General features: G+C 36.7%; 3 protein-coding genes across 4 annotated transcripts; 2 read left to right on the plus strand and 1 right to left on the minus strand.

Annotated features, from left to right (window-relative positions):
• The first annotated feature begins 44 nt into the window (after nucleotides 1-44).
• LOC131794503 (28S rRNA (cytosine-C(5))-methyltransferase-like) lies at nucleotides 45-6,162 on the plus strand. The gene is made up of 11 exons (XM_059112019.2): nucleotides 45-187; nucleotides 421-479; nucleotides 664-853; nucleotides 1,898-2,022; nucleotides 2,488-2,610; nucleotides 2,951-3,066; nucleotides 3,330-3,438; nucleotides 3,792-3,920; nucleotides 4,006-4,113; nucleotides 4,756-4,864; nucleotides 5,771-6,162. Exons 1-11 carry the CDS (start codon nucleotides 49-51, stop codon nucleotides 6,160-6,162), a joined length of 1,599 nt encoding a protein of 532 aa, XP_058968002.2. The 5' UTR covers nucleotides 45-48.
• Nucleotides 6,163-6,655: 493 nt separating this feature from the next.
• Nucleotides 6,656-8,557, plus strand: LOC131794579 (U6 snRNA-associated Sm-like protein LSm3). Its single transcript, XM_059112102.2, has 3 exons — nucleotides 6,656-6,808; nucleotides 7,667-7,762; nucleotides 8,328-8,557. Exons 1-3 carry the CDS (start codon nucleotides 6,686-6,688, stop codon nucleotides 8,409-8,411), a joined length of 303 nt encoding a protein of 100 aa, XP_058968085.1. The 5' UTR covers nucleotides 6,656-6,685; the 3' UTR covers nucleotides 8,412-8,557.
• On the minus strand, nucleotides 8,406-15,583 carry LOC131794596 (tRNA-dihydrouridine(20a/20b) synthase [NAD(P)+]-like). 2 transcript variants are annotated; one of them, XM_059112127.2, is made up of 11 exons: nucleotides 15,456-15,583; nucleotides 14,940-14,966; nucleotides 14,747-14,841; nucleotides 14,193-14,268; nucleotides 13,740-13,781; nucleotides 12,733-12,867; nucleotides 12,262-12,376; nucleotides 11,285-11,378; nucleotides 10,919-11,004; nucleotides 10,107-10,194; nucleotides 8,406-9,451 (listed from the first exon to the last, which is right to left on the minus strand). In XM_059112127.2, exons 1-11 carry the CDS (start codon nucleotides 15,572-15,574, stop codon nucleotides 9,378-9,380), a joined length of 951 nt encoding a protein of 316 aa, XP_058968110.2. In that variant the 5' UTR covers nucleotides 15,575-15,583; the 3' UTR covers nucleotides 8,406-9,377. The 2 variants fall into 2 exon arrangements, with proteins under 2 accessions (XP_058968110.2, XP_058968111.2); XM_059112128.2 differs by having other exon boundaries at nucleotides 15,536-15,580.
• Between the last annotated feature and the right edge of the window lie 58 nt (nucleotides 15,584-15,641).

The following is a 15,641-nucleotide window of genomic DNA, read 5'->3' on the forward strand; positions in this document are numbered from 1 at the left end:
TTCGCCTGTCTTACATGACACGTATACCAGAATCGCGCTATTTACAAGATGGCGGCGCTGTACTCATGCGCTGCACAAATTGTAGACAAAGTGACAAAGAAACAAGGCACTGCTAAAAACTTGGCGATCAACAGTCGCTTTCCCAAGAAGAAAAAACTTTACGCCTTGGTGTGTGAAACACTAAAATGTGAGTTTAGGTTATATTTTTTCCTCAAACCTTTCTGAAGTACCAATGGTCGATCTCTCAATTTTGAGACGGATCTGTTAAACCTCTTCTTTAGATTGTTGCTGAGAGATCGTTAAGTTATTATAAGCGTCCCTAACCTTTCCGTTTTTTAGCTCTCTTTTGTTTTTTGTCTCCATATGTGAAATCGAAGCTGTGTTTCGATTCAGCGATGAATAATGTTCCTTTATTTATAGACAGAGGAATTTTGGAAGATATCTTTGAACAAACAAGACTTCTAAAACTTGAGAAAAAGGTAACTATATTATGATTATAACGATGATTGTCTTGACTTTCTGTGATGCGTTTTACATGTTAAATATAAACAACCCCTATGGGTTGGGTGTAATTTTGTTGTCTTTGAAAAATTTACCTGTGTTTATTAACACTAAATTGCTCTCGAAGTCGTTTTACTAATAGTGGTATCTCCCATTATTCAGCTCAAACATAGCTATGCCTTAGTGTTAGTGTATGACTTCCTGTTTGGCCAAGGAATCGAATGTGGTGGAGAGTTGAAACAGTTCATTTTTAATCACAAAGCTGCCCTTCAGTCATGTTTGGCACTTTTGAAGATCAGAGCCAAGGTTCATCGCAATGAGGATCTGTTGCCTAAACCTGCTGTAGAGACAGGTAATTAAAAAATACAGAGAGGTGACCACTCAATGATTTCTGCTTCTTGCACATTTTCACATCCCATCCCTGAAGGGTCAGTTGCAATCCTATGGGGTTGGGGTTGGTGTGGGTTTCAGCTAAGCAAAGTTTGGTGAAAGGGGTAGGGAAATTATATGTTCAAACACTTGAAAATATCGTATTAAATCATTTTTAAGGTATGATACATTCTGTGTAAGAGTATTGATTTCATGTAAAACGCAGTCTGATGCAGTTTTACTTTTTTCATCAGTGATACTCTGTTAATTTTTTTTCTAAAATAAACATGGAAAATTGATAGCCAGAGGTCCACTAACAAGCTGTTTGAGTAAAACTGAATGTGATTCTGAAAATAAACAGCAAAGGAAAGCTGTATCTTTCTGAAAGCTAGTAGTATCTACATGTACATGTATGTAATAGACTATGTAAGTAAAGAATTCTGTATCAATCGAGTAGGCAGCTTGCTTGAGCTTGGCTTGGCTTGGCTAATTTTTAGAGGTGAATAAGCTCTTTGTCAATGTCTTTCCTTAACGTACTCCTTTTTCCTCCTGGATCCATACTAGGTTAATTTAATGATTGCCTGGATAGCTTTCCTTGATCTTCTAATCTTTATTCCCAGGTTGCAGGGATTTTTATCTGATCCAGGATCAGTTGACCCAGGGACATAGCAAAGACTTTTCATCACATTCGTTTGCAAAAATGTTGACCCTAAAGAGTAGAAGCAATGAACTGTGGGACCCAGTAGCATATTATGGATACACATGTATGTGATAACCACAATTGGCTGCACACAGCAAATGAGTTCATCCACACCTTCCTAAAAGAAGAGAATTGTCATAAAGAGAGATTTTAATAAACCATGGAAAAGTAAAGTATTGATTATGTAACTGTGCAAACATTTCCCATAAGGCTATTGGGTCTCATGTTAAAAGATCATGCCCCTTAGGGGTCAACATTTTTGCAGTCTTGCGTTTACAACTTTGTGTATTTGTCATGGATTAATCTTTTTATAATTTCTTTTGTGAGGCTCAATTCCAAGATATGTACGAGTCAATAGGATAAAGACAACACTGAAAGATGTCATAAATGATTTTGAAAATAATGGTTATCAACTGGTAGACAAACAAGATATTGCTTCATTAGCTGCGCAGGTGAATATCTTGCTAATTTGTGAGCAAACATCAAGGAAAAGGGATAAAGATTTAATTTTTAAATTCTGCTCTCTTTGGAAAGTGCTTGAATCTGATGAAACCTCTTCTTGGGTTATTGTGCTATCAGTCAGTTGCATTCTATGTGTCAACTGAGAGTTTCCACAATTTTCTATGTCATCATCCACCAACTTGTTTCCAGTCCAGGAGAAACTTTTAAGACAAATTAAGAGCACTTGAGGGCCCCCAAAATATGAGTTTTAATTTTTTTGAAATTTTTCTTTTAATGGAATTGGTTATATGATAAGCTAAATAAGTACAAAAAGAAAAAAAAATTGTCATAGGCACTTAAAGGGGTTCTCCTAATCTGGACAATCAGTCTTCACATTACACTCTTGCTTTTCTTTGACTCATCATGTTGTTACACTATTTTAAACAATGTTGTTTTCTTTCTGTTAACACAACTAGAGTTCTTCATGTAAGCAGTTCATGTGCGACAAACACCTCTCAGATGTCTTGGTGTTTCCTGCAGGTACAGATCTGCATGATCATCCTCTTTATGTCAGTGGACACATCATACTTCAAGATAAAGTAAGGGCAGCTAATGTCACAAATTCTTGGCAAGATGAACTTCTTCTGTTCATGTTTTTCCAAGGCTTTTCTGAGGCTTTGGGGCTCTTTTTTTTTGATGATTTTGTAAACAGTATCTTTCAGATGCAAATTGTTCGTGCAGAGGGGAGTTAACAAGAAAGCTCTTGCATAGATCAGCTTGCAGATATTAGTGCTGTAAAAACAAATCTTTTTTTAAAAAATCATTCTGTTTGGCAACCTTCTAATTGACATATCCATTGTAATAAAGAGAAATCCTGTGGGATTGTGATAGAAAGTTCAACTCTGACACTGATCTATTTTATATTTTTTGTTTATATAGGCTAGTTGTCTACCAGCACATGTTCTAGCTGTCCCACCCGGCTCTCATGTGATTGATGCTTGTGCTGCCCCTGGGAACAAAACCAGTCATGTGGCAAGTTTGATGAATGATTCAGGGTATGTCTAGTAAACATCAACAGTTACTTTATCATCCTGATAATTTTTCTATTTTTATTTATTGACATTCTCTAATGTGGTTATATTACAAGCTGTCCCTCCTGTTCAGCAAAGTCTATTGCCCGAGTAAAAATATTGGGGGAAAAGAAAACTGATTTTAGCACACCCCATGAAGCTCTGGGAGTTAGACCCTACTTTTCGTGCACCTCCAGTTTTGAACTTGAGCTTTGTTAATCAGCTGTTTTTTTCTGTTTTGATGTCAGGAAAATATATGCATTTGACAGTGATAGGAAGAGGTTAACAGTAATGCAAACTCTGATGAAGAAAGCTGGAGTGGAGTGTGTCACAATGACAAACTGTAGTTTTCTGGAGGTTAGTAACCCGCGTTTATTGAACAATTGAATTGCAAGGCTATTGGTACAACAAAGGAAATTTCTTAAAGGCCAATAATTCATCTAGTACTCCTAGTTTTCTCTAGAACAAGTATTACAGTGATGTCTGGTACATGCATCTGTATAAGAACTGATCTGGTAACCATTAGGAACTATTCTGTACTATGTGATACCTGAATACAAAAGTTACTTACAGATAATGTCATTCTATGGAAAACATATGCTGTAGCATTATGAGTTTTGTTGTTTTAGGTAATTCATTTAGATGAGAGGTCCCACAGTGTCATTCTATGGAAAACTTATGCTGTAACCTTATGAATTTTGTTGCTTTAGATAAATCCTTTAGGTGAGAAGTACACTGAAGTGCAATACATAGTGGTAGATCCATCATGCTCTGGGTCTGGTATTGTCAACAGGATGGATGGCATAATTGATGAAAAGGAAGACAAGCTTAAAGAAGAGGTAAGACCTGCTGCTAATGAAAGTCAAAGGCTTAATAAATTAAGAACAACCTTGTGAATGCCAGCTTTTTTTCTCATTTTTGCAGGAAAGGCTTCTATCACTAGCCAAGTTTCAGTTGTCTGTGTTAAACCATGCCTTGTCCTTTCCTCATGTGAAGAGGGTGGTCTACTCAACCTGCTCCATTCATCAACAGGTAATCAGTTCAGGAGGCAAACTTTTGATTTTACTCTTGTGAAAAACTATTAAGCAGTACAATCAATGATTCACTTAGTCTGCAGTAACTGAGCATGTTAGTGTTTGAATTAATGAGATTTCTAGTGGAGCTGGCAACAATTACAGCAGAAATGGGCTGGAGTAACTGGCAAATACTGGAAATAAAAAATAATGTTGAAAGTTAATCTTCTTCCTCTCTTCTTCTGCTTAATCTTTTACTACCATTATAGTAAAGTTTTTGCTAAAGCCAAGTACCCTCCCCCCCCCCCCAGCCAGCCACAGCTTATCTCAGTTTCCTTAGCTTGAAGCTACTAGGAGTATCACTACTCCCCCCTGGATGGGATACTAGTATACTAGTCCATTGCAAGGTGACGCCCTCTCCTTCATAGCATTTCATCAGACTTCCCTGGTAACTTGCCAGTACACATTTTCTCCTGGGTGGAGACCGGCACTGTGAGACTGAAGTGTTTTGTCCAAGAACGCAACACATTGACCCAGCCGAGTCTCAAACCTAGACCTCTCTTCCCAGAGTTCAGTGCACTAATCATAAGACCACTGTACCTTCCAAATAGGTTTCCATTTTAATTTTCTTCACAACTTTCTTTTTTCTTTTTCCTGGTAGGAAAATGAAGATGTAGTGGAGGCAGCTTTAAACGCAAACAGGGACAGATTTTCGCTGGAGCATGCTTTACCATCCTGGACACACAGAGGAATGGCTGTATTTCCTGAGGGTAGGTTTCATGGTAGGGTACTTCATAGCTGCTGTTTGGTCTTTTCATGCATTGTGTCCTGGTGCAGAGGAAGTTTGTTGAGTGACGAGGCTGTTTGTCACGCAATGTGCTCTGGTGTGTAGGAAGAGGGTTGCGTGAGAAGTCCAAGAAGACTAGGCTTTCAAGAAGACTAGTGTTTCAACCAATAAAAAGGCTCTTTAACATAGCAGCACAAATTTTCTTGAAACAAAGGTGTTGTTTAGTATTACGTCTCGTTTTGGAGATGATTAAATATCCGATTTTTTGGAGAAGCAGAAATGGTGCCTGCTGCTAGAGTTTTTTTTCGTATCAAAGGTTTTATTAACTCATGATATCCTTTCTGTTCACTATTTGGCATTTCTCTCATGTTCTGTTAGACTGATGGTGTGATTTCTCCGAACAATTTTCAATTGAATGTCGACAGTAATCCGAAATTTCATTGGTTTTGCTTTACTTCGCTCAGTGATTGGTCTGGAAAACTCGCTCCACTACCTCAACCAATCAGAACAAAAACTAAAACCACTTGGTCGCGCGCGTTTTCCCGCGCTTTATCATCATAGGGGTTTCTTCATGTGCGTGGTTTTTTTTTAAGCTTGAAGAGCGTTGGCCACTTTCATAGCGATCATGGATTCACTTATTAAAGCCAGTCTTATTTTACATTGTTTTGCGAAGCTGAATAGCCTCGATGCCTGTAGTTTTCGCAAGCAGTTTAGGTAGTTTTGTCATCATTACTCTGAGTTCTCTTTGTTCCTCAGAGGTATTTTCCTTTTTTCTAAATTAGCAGTTGTGATAACTTTGGTTTGGTTTTACGACACTCATCGAAAAGTGCTGTAAAAAAATGTTTTAGACGGCATTTAATTTGGAGATTGTTTCTTGTATCTTTTACAGCAGAGAGATGCATCCGAGCGTCACCTGATCAAGATTTCAGCAACGGGTTTTTCGTGGCACTCTTTGTGAGAAATGACAATGAAACAGTGATGGATCACAAAGCTACAGAATCCAATGGTTTATTACCCGGAGGAAAGAGGAAAAGGTCTCAAGAAAACTCAACACAACCAGTGAATGATGACGTTGACAACGACAGCGATTCTGCACATTCATCAGCACATGTTAGTCTGTTACCGAAGAAAAAATATCGGAAAAAGAACAAGAAACACCAAGAAGTAAATTTACAAGAACAATCTAAAAATATGAATTTGGAAAGAAATTTCGGACGGGATAGTGGTAAAAAGAAACGTAAACGGAAAAAGAAAAATAAAAAGGTTTCTGTTTGCTCATAATACTTTCTGGATTAGCTCCACTTTTTTAAACCCTAAACTGTGTAGATCCAATCAATTCTCCCTGGTAGCGGCTACGCATTTTCTGGTAAATTGTTTATGAGAATTTGATGTTGTATCAAAATAGCAAATTTCAATTGATTTGTCATCACGTTTTTACGTCTTCTGCGATCTTTTACAGCAGAATTTGATCTATTTGGTTTATATGATAAAATCATTTGTCTGAAACAAACTGAACATCTAAATAATTACAAGGACAGCGAAATCGTTTAAAAGCGGGAAGGGAAAAAACTCGTGATAAGATTTTGGGAAGAAAGGGAGATGTCAGGGCTCGACCAAACAGTCTCAAATTTCATCTTTGTTTTTCTTGTCCAGTCTACTTTTCCATTTTCTTATGTCTGTGTCGGAATATAATAAGAGAAGGCACCCTTGCCGTTCTTTACCGGTACCTACTTAATCTTTAATTTCGACTCCACCCTCCCCTCCCAGAGTAATTTTTACGACGTTCCTTGTGCGTAAAACAAAAATGGCGGAAGATGAAGCAGCAGCGAACACTGTGGAGGAACCACTCGATCTCATTCGTCTGAGTCTGGATGAGAGGATTTACGTAAAACTTAGGAATGATAGAGAACTCAGGGGAAAACTCCACGTAAGTATTTTGGTTCTATGATATTCTGTGGACCGCCATGCTCAGCTGACAACAGAGACACATTTGAAACGGTTCAAATCCTGAATTATGAAAGGTTTTGTCCTTTAAACAACAAATTCAGCCCTAGAAAGCTCATTTTCTGATCAAAGTAGTCTGTTTGGTCTCCCATCAGTGACAAGGTATCAGCTGACATAAAATAGTCTCCATAAATCTGTCGAATGTAGAATTCGAGTCTCTAAGCCAAAGGGTCGTCTTGTATGTATAAATATTGGAATGATTCATCAAATGCAGAAATGAAGAAAAACAATAACTCATTTTCGTGTTTGATTAATTGCCACTTAAGCTTAATCCAACGCCTATGTAGCTGAACAAATCTTATTTCTTCTCAGGCAAAATGATTAATAAGATTTTTGAGATTGAGGAAATGAAATTCAAGACTGCCATTGTAGGTGAAATGGCGATTTGATAAGCGACTTGTCAACTCAAGGAAACGTCACAGGCTTCAAATTAAATTTTACACTTGTTTTTATCTGGGCAAGTCCACTTGCTAATGGCTCTTGGGTTTAACTCTTTCACTTACAGGATCTGAAAGCTAATTCTCCTAATGGGTGACCGTACACTGTTTGGGTGAATTTGAATTCACATCTAGACAATGTCCTCAATAAAAGTCTGTTGGTTCTAACTATCTTTTAGCATGATAATGTTCTGAGAATGTTGCAAATAATCATGTCCAACCACAGAAGTGTCAATTTGTGTTTCCATATTGTATAGCGGGAAATGTATGGCATTCAGATTGATATACATCAGATTAACACCTTTCACTTTTATGGATATGTAGTATTCTTAATTTCTTTCCAGGCTTATGATCAGCATCTTAATATGATCTTGAGCGAGGTTGAGGAAACCATTACAACTGTAGAAATAGATGAAGAAACATATGAAGAACTCTTCAAGGTAAAAACTCATGATTTATTCTGAGCAGAATTTGACCATAGACTGGGAACTACAGTATTGCACCAAGCTACTTGAGTAAACTGCACAATTCTTTAAACAATAATTTGGAAGACAGATTGAAGTCCTAAACAGGGAAAATAACAAAATGAAGGATTTCAGGGTTGATGAAGATTTCCTGAGATAAACTTGTAAAATGCTTTTTTGCCTGCTTCTTAATTTGCCTCTCTAGGGGCAAAGACTTGTTATGATAGATAAACAAGACTTATAAAATTGTCACCATTTTGTTAACCCTTCAACTCCCGTGAGTGACCAAGACAGTACTTGTCCTCACAATATTCATACAATATCAAGCAGACAAGTGATGAGAATAAAGAGAAATATCAATTATGGGATTAGTAGATGATCCAATAACAAATTCTCATAACTAAAATCATATGAATTGTGTGGCAGTCATTTAGGAGAATAACTAATGAGATCTTGGGAGTGAAAGGGTTAAAAGGTGACTGTGCTAATGAGCAAAGCTCCTATCAGTTTGAATTTATATCTTTTATTTTGTTTGCAACAGACAACAAAAAGGAATATTCCAATGCTGTTTGTGAGGGGAGATGGAGTCATCTTAGTCTCACCACCTTTACGTGTTGGACTTTGAAATCACCAATATGGCTGCTTTCATCTAAAGATCAGTACACACAGAAGTAGTAAAGGCTTTCTCAAAAGTATTGTATTTATTGCTTTGATATTCATACATTTTTCTAAAAAAGTTCAAGTCTAAATAAAAGGATAACAACATTTAAATCTGTGATTTTTATTTTTTTGGAAAACTTCTTAACCCTTTAACTCCCAGAGGTGATTAACATAAAACTTCTCCCTGCAATATCCGTACATTATTCAGCAAACAGGTAATGAGAATATTCAAACTTATCAGGTAGAAGCTACTATTTCAATCAAGCACCAAGTTCTCATAAATAATTTAAAAGGAAATGTGTAGCAGCTACAGGGGAGAATTAACAATCAGATCTTGGGAGTTAAAGGGTTAAGCAGCTTCTGTGGTAGCTCGCACACTGGATTAAGGGTCAAAAAGTTTTTGGGTAATACACTTTAACCCGTAACTCCCGAAATCAGATGTTTGATTCTCCCCTCTAGCTGCTACACATTTCCTTGTAAATTGGTTATGAGAATTTGGTGTTAGAGGTTTGCTTGGGAAATCACTTCCTTGATGAAACTTAACTAATACATTCACTATCACTATCACTTGTTGTCTTCACACATGGCTGAATGGTGTACATTCATGTAATGGGTGGCTGTGCCTGAAAAGGGGCCATGATACAAAACCCACACAACAGCCTGCTCCAGGTTAAACAGACTGCAGAAGGAGGTTTTAAAAGTGGTGGTAGATCTCTGCCAACCTGCTTTTATTCAAACCCCTGACTTTGAGCCAACATCCATTACTGAGCAGAAAAAGTAACTTCATTTTTTAGCAACTTCATGTCATGCCCTTTACTGTTTGTGCTCAGTTCTTCATTTGCCTTGCCTCCTCTGCCATCGATAATCCAACAGTTACACTGAGCGTTTCCCAACAGACTTACAGCAAACTTTTTTACATCATATTCCTGTTTTAGATGTTGTAATTTACTCTTAGATATTCCAGAACTGAAGGTATACTTTTAAGCTCACTGAACACTCTTCTGTCTAAAAAGCAAAAAAAGAGATAAAACAAACTTCAGCAATACATAATGGACTATAGCTATGAAATAAAGTGAAGTTTTCTAAATGGAAAATTTTGAGGAAAATGTCAAATATTTCCAGAAATGTAACCTATCTTCAGCTGTATGAGGCCAAAAATATTTCAAATGAATAAAGGGAGCAAGTTTCTAAAGAAAACTGTGGTGCTGCATTGGTGGGAGAGTTTAACAGGGTAATTTAGTGTTATCAACTGAGTTGATAATGTAAATTGGACACCTAGCATGCCTTTAAAGTCTTTACAGTGGCCAATTTACATTATCAACTCAGTTGATAACAATTAAATTACCCCAAAATATTTCCAATTTAATTCAACCCAACTCCCAAACATAAGCATCATTCAGCATCCACCATTAACTCTTTACATCCTAACATTTTTTTCATATTCTCCATACTGTTCTCTGTACATTTACAATGGTGCTGATGAGGAGAATTTGGTTAACAATCGAGAGTTTCTTTTGTTGGGGATCATTTCCTTGATTCTCATGATGTTAATATGTGATTCAGGAGTGACATTGTAAGGAGAAATTAGATGCTGGTCACTCTTAGGGGTTCAAGGATTAATAAGCTGTTTAACAATTCACATCCCCATCCTTATTTTTACCTGCTTTTGTTGTCACTTTCTCTAACATGTAAATCAAATGATGATGAAAGTTGGTGAAAGGAATGCCAAGGGAAAGAGCAACATCAACCTAAAATAGTGCAGTTGTGAACAATTCATTAAAAAAATACTTGTAGGTTAAGTCTGTCTTCAAGCTAAGTGGCCCATTCAGCTGGAGTTTATCACAGTTTCCTTTGCATGAAGCCACTAAGAGCATTACTACTCCCCCCTGGATGGGATGCTGGTCCATGATGACCTGTATTGTTTTTTGCATAATTTTGGTGATAAAATTATCCCCTTTGAATAGGAGAAATGAAACTCAAAGAACATTTTTAAGTCATTGTCATTTAAATTTGCATGATGTTCCCACATTTTATGTATCAAACTTCTATATGCTCGAGACTTTCTACTTATCAAGATTTTCCAAGTGTTATTTTGAAAACCCTTAGTTCCAGCTGCAGCAAAATGTACTGTGAACTGATGAAATGATGTGTGTGATTAACTCCACTACAGGCATAAATGGGGTAAGTTTGGCCCCATGTATCTCCTAAACAAGCATTTTATTGTATTTTCAAAACAGACATTGGTAGGGAACATTTAAGGAAAGTTTAAAAAAATTGTTCCATAACTATTTTTCTGAGGAATTACCTTTAAAATAATTATATCAAAATTAATGAGCAAAATGGTTCACTCTTCCTGTAGAGTATGGATCCAAATCTTTTCTGGAAGTTTGCTATGAAGTTTGCTTTTGCTATTCTACAGTGACCTAAGTTTCCTAGAAAACCCGAGCCAGACCAGTGATCTCTATGACTTACCCAATCTGCGACACATTGTAAAGGAGTTGACTGATACCCTGCAAACATCGCTGGGTTGTTCAAAATTCCTCTGGCAGCCATCACACCTGCAGTACAGCGATATATTATCAACAAAAATTGCATGTAATGATGTAAAAGAATACTCTCAGTCCCAATGGTGCAATAAACCTTTAACCCACAAGAGCAATTGGCATCTACAGTGCAATTTCTCTTTAGAGTATCACTGCAGAATCAAACTTTAAAACAAATGAAATGATCACCAACTAAAGAAGCTCTTGATTGTTACATAAATTCTCCTTGTCAGCACCTTAGGAAATATTCAGAGAACAACAAGGAAAATATGCATTCAAAAGTTGAAAAAATTACCACTGACTCCTGTTTTTTCATGGACATTTATAATATCTGATTCTGTTTTGATATCTCCATTGGCCACAACTGGAATCAATACACTTTCTTGAATCTGAAATGAAAACAAAGTAGAATGAGCAATAAATATGCCGCAGAGTGACAAAATTATTGTTCTGATATCATTTTCAAATAACACTTCCATTTAAGGGGTTTCTATCTAAATGGTCACACAAATAAAAATCAGTCAGTCTCAGCAACTTCACCCTTTTACCCCATTAATTCCCAAGATCTGATTGTTAACTCTCCCCTCTATCTGCTATATGTTCCCTTTAAAATTAGTTACAAGAATTTGGCGTTAGATCAAGATTACAACTTCCACCTGATAAGTTTGAGTATTCTCATCACCTGTTTGCTGGATAATGTATGGTTGTTGTAGGGAGAAGTTACATGTTAATCACTTCTGGGATTAAAAACCATTAAGGAATTTCTCCTTATTGCACTTTAATACAATGGCAAGCAGGTACGTAAATGAATAATGAAAGATATCAACAATCTCATATTTGACTATCATACCCATGCATTGACTAAAGGCTATTTTGGATTGGCTAGAAGGGGGGGGGAGTAAACTTTAATAAAGAAGTTTATGGGGGATCAGCAGTTTGAGGTATTCTAAGAGAGGTCCATTGCCAGAGGTAGGTGTCATGCAAAGCAGTCATCCTATGGTTGTATGTGACATAAATTTTAATTAACTACTAAGCATGTAAGAGGAGATATGAGATATGAATTTACTGGGGGGGGGGGTGATAGTGTTAATATTGAATAAAGAAGAGGGTTCACTTGCTATTTACATTGCATGGAGGGGGGAGAGGGAGTTTATCGAAATTTTGATCTTTCCAACATATTTTTCCCTTCCCCCACTCTTCATAAATAATGATCAGTCCCTTCAATAAGAAATCCATTATACATACTAGAATATTTAATTTTACAACAAATACCAATTTTATGGCATCCCAGTTTGCTGGTTCTCCTCTTTGTCTTGTTGTTCTCCCATGAACTGTTATCCAAGCCACACCAGCCTTTTCAGCTTGCTGACAGAGCTGTACTGTTTTACTGTTATAAGAAAAGGAAATGTGTGTAGCAGGCAGTTAGATAGGAGAATTGACAATTCGATCTTGGAGTTCAGGGGTTAAATAAAGCTTTCATGACAGAGACTGCAGTATGGTTGCTAGTGTGAAATTCTTTGTGTTGGTTGACATGATGTAAATGAGAGTGAGGTTGACATGAAGATTGATCACAATCCAAGGGAAAGCCATGTTGTACTTAAAACAAATATCTTTCCATCTTTGTCTTAGAAATGACATGTCATTGGTTTTTCATTATTTTTTTCCAATTTAAAATAAAAAAACTCAACATCTTTTTTATAAGATCCTTAGTGTTGGAAATTTTAAATTCAAGTCAGAACCCACCTTAAATCATCATGGATTCTAATTTTGATTGATACAGGGAATCCAGGGATTCGCCCCACAGTCTGCCTCACAATGTCTTTAATTAAAGCTGGTGTTCTGATCAGTTTTGCTCCATATCCCTCTTGCATGGCCCACCTGGAAGGCACAAAATTCTGACCATCTACCCTTTAACTCCCAGAAGTGATCAACATGAAAACTTCTCCCTATAATATCCTTACATTATCCAGCAAACAGGTAGTGAGAATATTCAAGCTTATCAGGTAGAAGTTATTATCTTGATCTCACACCAAATTCTCATAACTAATTTACAAGGATATGTGTAGCAGCCAGATGGAAGAATTAACAATCAGATCTTGAGAGTTAAAGGGTTAATAAGGGGACCCAGTTGTTCAACAGTTAGTGCTCTGCACTCCATGTCTAGAGGCCTGGATCTGAGACATAACCTGGTCATTGTGTTGTGTTCTTGGGGAAGACAATTAATTCTCACACTGATTCTCTGCACCCATGAGCATAAATTGGTATGGACTTTTATTGACACTTGTTTACTAGATAATCAAATAATTATTTTTATACTGTTTAATGGGCCAATTGTAGCAAAATGGAAAATGCTAACAACTCTGAACTACACATGTCAGGAAAATCATTATGCAGTTTGATAATGAAGCAAAATCAGCAAGTCAAGTTAAAATCAATAACATCCTGTACAAAAAAGACCAAATAACTAGTAAAAAAGAGGTTATAAAGCATGACTGTTTGTGACACAATTCTACAAAGGCACACCATAAGACAAAGCTGACAAAATGCCTGGGCGATGGACTGCTATCCCATCCAGGGAGAGTACCCATACTTCTATTGACTTCATCCTGCAGAGACCAGGATAAGCACCGGCTAGGTGGGCCTCTTGTCTTGAGTGCATGTTATGATCATTTTGAGGAAATGGTTGTATCTGATGTGCATCTTATTTCATTTTAATTGTATCAGCTATTAATAAATCAATATTCAGTTACCTTTGAGGGCAGCCACAATTAAGATCAACACCATCAGAAAACCTGAAGCAGAAAAAATTAAGTATGTCACCAAGCATGACAACAGGTGAGTTTTTCATGTGTTTCAAATTCTTAAAAGATCAAAATTGAAGAGGATAGGGTGTCAGGGCTAATTCAACTAAAACCACAACCAGCTGCAGTAAAATATGTGATAATGCAAGATAAAAATTCTGCTAGAACGAATTATTTAACCCTTTTAACTTTAAGAGTGACCAGCATCTAATTTCTCCTAACAATTACACTTCTGAATCATTCATAAAGATAATGGGAATAAAGGAAATAATCAGCAACCTAGGAGGCTTTGATTGTTAAACAAATTATCCTTGCCGGTACCAAAGGAAATGTATAGGGAATAGTATAAAGAATATCATACTTACAAGTATGTTAGGGTATAAAAATAAAGGGTTAACTCACGGTGCTACAATTTCAGCAGCATCAGCAAAATCCTTTGGGTTGCTTGCTGCAAACTGAACAATTAAAGGGCGATCACCTACAAAAAACAGGGAAAGTAATTCATACATAAAGTGATAAAAGAAAAAACCACCAAAATAAAAAAGAAACACCTGATTGATGTAAAAATTTATCTATTTTCACATTTTAACCTTTTAACCCCTGAGGGTGACTAGCTTCTAGTTTCTTCTTACAATAACCACACATTAAGGTCCCAAGAATAAAGGAAACAGTGAAATAGAAAGTTGAGACTGTTGAAAATATTCTCCTTGTCAGCACTAAAGGACATACATACATACAGAACTTTTGTTTCTGTGTCTAGTTGTTCTAGTGCCAAGGCACTAATTAGGGAAATATATGGAAAAGAATGTACTACTCACAAGCATGTTAGCGCATTAAAATAAAGTGTTAAGCTCTTATGAAAATGTATGGAAAACAGTATAGCAAATGACAAACTGATGATAGGGTGTAAATGGTTAAAGATCAAGTTGTATGGTAATCTGTTACTTCTTCTTCACCTGCATTAGTTGTGAATTCCATGTCCCTGGCCTTAACAGATTTTATAAAAGAGTCCGAGACTATCATAGGAGTGTATGCCAAGTCACAGCCATATCTGTATTAAATAGTAAAACAAAGCTTTCAACTTTAAATCTTCACAATTAATTGAAAATTGAACGAGAAAATAAGGTGAGAAGTAAATCATCGTATTACCTTCTGACTAGGGTCCGAAATGGCAGCCTGAAATGGTAAAATGATATATTAAGATGGTGTTATCAGATATTAATTTTTTGCGGTAGGTTTGAGAATGCTATTCTTTCCACCAAGACATGTCCATTTTACAGCAAACTTTTAGATGGCCTTTGATGTCCTGCCAAAATATCAAGGCACTTATGCACAGTGTATTTGCCAATGGCAGTACAATGCTGTGAATATCCAAACCAGGGAAACTATAAATCAAAGCGAAGTCCGAAGACTACTGAATACCAAATTAAAACCGAAGATCCACGTAAACTAAATTTAAAAAACAAAACGGGGAAGAACGCTGACTCATAAAACGTCGCTATAGTTTAGATGCTTCGAGGAGTTGAAATATACGTAATATATATAGGGCCTTCGTTTAGTAGAAAAAGCAGGCTCAAAATGCAAAACGAAGACCTTCGCCAAAACGCTTCCTCAGGACACATAATACTCGCCAACTGGAGAGACAATAAGGCGATCACGACTTACTTGGAATATCTAACCATTGGCGCACATATGCGCACTATTTTTTTCTGCTCGAAGAGTTCCAAAGGCTTTTTAAAACTTACTTCACCATCTTCTTCGCTTTCTTCATCTCCGTCCGCCATGATGAATGATACCCGGCATGCTATTCGAGAGAGACACTGAGAACGAGACAAACGTCGAGATCTGGGT

This window comes from Pocillopora verrucosa, chromosome 11 (genome assembly GCF_036669915.1).
Source record: "Pocillopora verrucosa isolate sample1 chromosome 11, ASM3666991v2, whole genome shotgun sequence".
Taxonomy (NCBI): domain Eukaryota; kingdom Metazoa; phylum Cnidaria; class Anthozoa; order Scleractinia; family Pocilloporidae; genus Pocillopora; species Pocillopora verrucosa.

What these genes read in the sequence shown, in the direction of transcription:
- LOC131794503 (XM_059112019.2), top strand. Translation starts at nt 49, where the DNA reads ATGGCGGCGCTGTACTCATGCGCTGCACAAATTGTAGACAAAGTGACA. An exon ending in TTGCTTCATTAGCTGCGCAG is followed by an intron (nt 2,023 to 2,487) that starts GTGAATATCTTG and finishes TAACACAACTAG; the next exon opens with AGTTCTTCATGTAAGCAGTT. An exon ending in ACATCATACTTCAAGATAAA is followed by an intron (nt 2,611 to 2,950) that starts GTAAGGGCAGCT and finishes TTGTTTATATAG; the next exon opens with GCTAGTTGTCTACCAGCACA.
- LOC131794579 (XM_059112102.2), top strand. Translation starts at nt 6,686, where the DNA reads ATGGCGGAAGATGAAGCAGCAGCGAACACTGTGGAGGAACCACTCGAT. An exon ending in AACTCAGGGGAAAACTCCAC is followed by an intron (nt 6,809 to 7,666) that starts GTAAGTATTTTG and finishes ATTTCTTTCCAG; the next exon opens with GCTTATGATCAGCATCTTAA. An exon ending in CATATGAAGAACTCTTCAAG is followed by an intron (nt 7,763 to 8,327) that starts GTAAAAACTCAT and finishes TGTTTGCAACAG; the next exon opens with ACAACAAAAAGGAATATTCC.
- LOC131794596 (XM_059112127.2), bottom strand. Translation starts at nt 15,574, where the DNA reads ATGGCGGACGGAGATGAAGAAAGCGAAGAAGATGGTGAAGTAAGTTTT. An exon ending in AATTGTGGCTGCCCTCAAAG is followed by an intron (nt 12,868 to 13,739) that starts GTAACTGAATAT and finishes TGTGCCTTCCAG; the next exon opens with GTGGGCCATGCAAGAGGGAT. An exon ending in ACTGGGATGCCATAAAATTG is followed by an intron (nt 11,379 to 12,261) that starts GTATTTGTTGTA and finishes TTTTCATTTCAG; the next exon opens with ATTCAAGAAAGTGTATTGAT.